Raw genomic sequence first — 3,278 nt, 5'->3', positions numbered from 1 at the left:
AGGAAGTCTCAGGCTGAACCAACTCAAAAACGTTCCCTTAGTGCCACCTGCTGGCTACAGGAGGTAGGACAGCTCCTGATCCAGGCTTTCTCTCCTTGTTCGTGGAGTCTTGTCATTCAACTTTTATTCTTTCGTTCATTCATTCTTTCTTTTGTTCATTCTATGCCGGGCTCTGACTATACTGGTGAGCAAGACAAAGTCAGTTCCTGAGCTCAGGGAGTTTAGAATCTAGTGCAGAAAATAGGCTCATAATTGGAGTGTGCTAGGACCTGTGATCCTGAATGTTTTGAGGAGGAAGGAAGGCGTCTGTTGTGCCTGTTCCTAAGGCTGCCAGCCCCAGAGGCCAAGACTGGGCATGATCTAAGCAGCATGTTGCCCTCTTGGCGACCTGGGCTCTCACTTAGGAGCACATCTGTGCCAGGCAGGTCCTCCACATCCCACGCTCCACACACTCCCAGTCACAATTTTTTTTTTAAGCTTATTGATCACAACAAAGAAAAACAGTACACCACACCACAGAACAAACCAGTGTCTCTCTCAGTGCCTCTGAATGGCTGGGTCCTGGAATCCATGTCTTATATTCTTAAGGCCCTAAAATTGGAACCACAATGTTAAAGCTGGGAGAGGCCTTCATCCTTTCATTCATTCACCTGTAAATACTTACTGAGTACTCGTAAGTGCCAGACATGGTTTTAAGTGCTGAGAACATGAGAAGGAACACGAAAGATCATGGTATACACTCTCATGATGTTTTTATTCTCCTCAAGGAGATAGGAAACAGAGCGAGTGCACAACTTTTAAATACTCAATTTAAAAAAAAAAACACTCAGTTTTAATAGGTAGTCCTTAGTGTGACTCAAAATACAAAAAGATGCACAAGAAAAGCCTCCCACTCCTCCTCTAGCCACCTAGTCCCCTCCACAGAGGCAAGCAATGTTATCAGCTCCTTCTGCACCCATCCAGAGATCACAAATGTATGTACAAGCAAATATATTCTCTCCCCACCTGTATTATACACATGGTGGGTTTCGACACATTCTGTACTGTGCCTTGGGTTTTTTTCACTTAACAATTTATCTTAAGACATCATTCTATATCAATACACAGATTTCCATCTCTTTTTCCGTGGTATGGGATCCCACTGTGAGTATTGCATGACTGAAAATAACATTACATTGTGATAAATGTTAAGATGCAAACAGAAACTATGTAGTGAGCTGAATTTTAAAGTAACAAGGGAGATCTGGCTTTAGAGAAGATAGTCAGGAAAGGAAGTTCGCACTTAGGAAAGGACATTGATGCTGAGTGTTAAATATAAGAAGGAATCCACCCAGGGGACCGTGAGGGAGGTGGAGGAACGTGCACACAAAACAGAGGCTTGTCAAGGCAGCAGTGAGCTCAGTTAGTGGAGTGGCTGGAAACCACTGTGGCCACAACCAGCTGAGCTAGAGGAAGCACAGAACCAGTGAGGAGGGGACCAGGGTAAGGAGCATGGGGTGGGGGAGGGATTCCAAGTGCAACAGGAAACCAGTGGAGGGCCCAAGAAAGAAATGGGCATTTATATTTGTAAAAACACTTCACTTAGGCAGCTATGTGAAAGGGAGGGATTCGAGGGCAAGAGTGAGTGGGGGAGAGCAACCGCCTGGAGAGAGGGGAGGGCATGAGAGACACTGAGAGCGCTGGCCTGGTCTTGGCATAGAGTTCAGGGGATTGGACATGGGTGGGTGGACCTCCTAAGTCACTGTGCCCCGCTCCCTCCTTTTCCAAGCTGACCAAGCCTAATGCCTGGCTGGCCACAGGTCACAGAGCTCCTTAGTGACAGGTCCAGGCTGAGACTCCAAGGTTTTTGGCTCCCAGGTCAGTGCTCCTATCACTCTAGGAAAGCAGGAGTTGGATAGAAATTTAGGGATATTTTAGGGGATACTTTTAAAATTTAAGGATAGAAATTTTATCTTTAAATTTCTGTTAACCAGAAATTAGTGGCACATTTGGTTTTTAAAACTGCTTGATGAGGCCCCAGTCACTGAGCCGCCGCCGAGGACTCAGCAGCCTCCCCCTTGAGCCCCCTCGCTTCCCGACGCTCCGTCCCCCCCACCCCCCCCACCCCCGCCCACCTTCTCCCGCCGCCGCCGCCGCCTTCCGCAGGCCGTTTCCACCGAGGAAAAGGAATCGTATCGTATGTCCGCTCTCCAGAACCTCCACTCTTTCGACCCCTTTGCTGATGCAAGTAAGGGTGATGATCTGCTTCCTGCTGGCACTGAGGATTATATCCATATAAGAAGAATTCAACAGAGAAACGGCAGGAAGACCCATACTACTGTCCAAGGGATCGCTGATGATTACGATAAAAAGAAACTAGTGAAGGCGTTTAAGAAGAAATTTGCCTGCAATGGTACTGTAATTGAGCATCCAGAATATGGAGAAGTAATTCAGCTACAGGGTGACCAGCGCAAGAATATATGCCAGTTCCTGGTGGAGATTGGACTGGCTAAGGACAACCAGCTGAAGGTTCATGGGTTTTTTTGTTTTTTTGTTTTTTAAAGATTTTATTATTTATTTGACAGACAGAGGTCACAAGTAGGCAGAGAAGCAGGCAGAGAGAGAGAGGAAGGGAAGCAGGCTTCACTGCGGAGCAGAGAGCCGGATGTGGGGCTTGATCCTGGGATCATGACCTGAGCCAAAGGCAGAGGCTTTAACCCACTGAGCCACCCAGGCGCCCCAGGTTCATGGGTTTTAAGTGCTTTTGGCTCACTGAAGCTTAAGTGAGGATTTCCTTGCAATGAGTAGAATTTCCCTTCTGTCCCTTGTCACAAGTTTAAAAACCTCACAGCTTGTATAATGTAACCATTTGGGGTCTGCTTTTAACTTGGACTAGTGTAACTCCTTCATGCAATAAACTGAAAAGAGCATAAAAAAAAACTGCTTGATGAGGGGCGCCTGGGTGGTTCAGTGGGTTGAGCCTCTGCCTTCCGCTCAGGTCATGATCTCAGGATCCTGGGATCAAGCCCCACATCAGGCTCTCTGCTCAGCGGGGAGCTTGCTTTCCCCCCCTCCCCCTGCCTCTCTGCCTATTTGTGATCTCTATCAAATAAATAAATAAATAAAATCTTTAAAAACAAAAACAAAAACTGCTTGACAATTTTTTATTAGCTTGCCTTTTTTTCCTTTCTTCTCTTCCTTCCTTCCTTCTTTTCTTCTTTCTTCCTTCCTTTCTTTCTTTCTTTCTCTCTCTCTTTCTCTCTCTCTATTAGCTTTCTTGACTCTCCACCCCAGAATGG

The 3,278-nt window shown here is 46.4% G+C and overlaps 1 protein-coding gene across 1 annotated transcript; it reads left to right on the top strand.

Moving 5' to 3' along the window:
• Window positions 1-2,109: 2,109 nt before the first annotated feature.
• LOC132001410 (eukaryotic translation initiation factor 1-like) lies at window positions 2,110-2,913 on the top strand. The gene is made up of 2 exons (XM_059375986.1): window positions 2,110-2,508; window positions 2,723-2,913. The coding sequence occupies exons 1-2, from the start codon at window positions 2,179-2,181 to the stop codon at window positions 2,735-2,737; spliced, it is 345 nt and encodes a 114-aa protein (XP_059231969.1). The 5' UTR covers window positions 2,110-2,178; the 3' UTR covers window positions 2,738-2,913.
• Window positions 2,914-3,278: the final 365 nt, after the last annotated feature.

This window comes from Mustela nigripes, chromosome 14, assembly GCF_022355385.1.
Source record: "Mustela nigripes isolate SB6536 chromosome 14, MUSNIG.SB6536, whole genome shotgun sequence".
NCBI lineage: Eukaryota > Metazoa > Chordata > Mammalia > Carnivora > Mustelidae > Mustela > Mustela nigripes.
This window is presented reverse-complemented; position numbering and strand designations above follow the sequence as displayed.

Bases quoted from the DNA above. Each gene is read 5' to 3' on its own strand.
- LOC132001410 (XM_059375986.1), top strand. From the start codon at position 2,179: ATGTCCGCTCTCCAGAACCTCCACTCTTTCGACCCCTTTGCTGATGCA.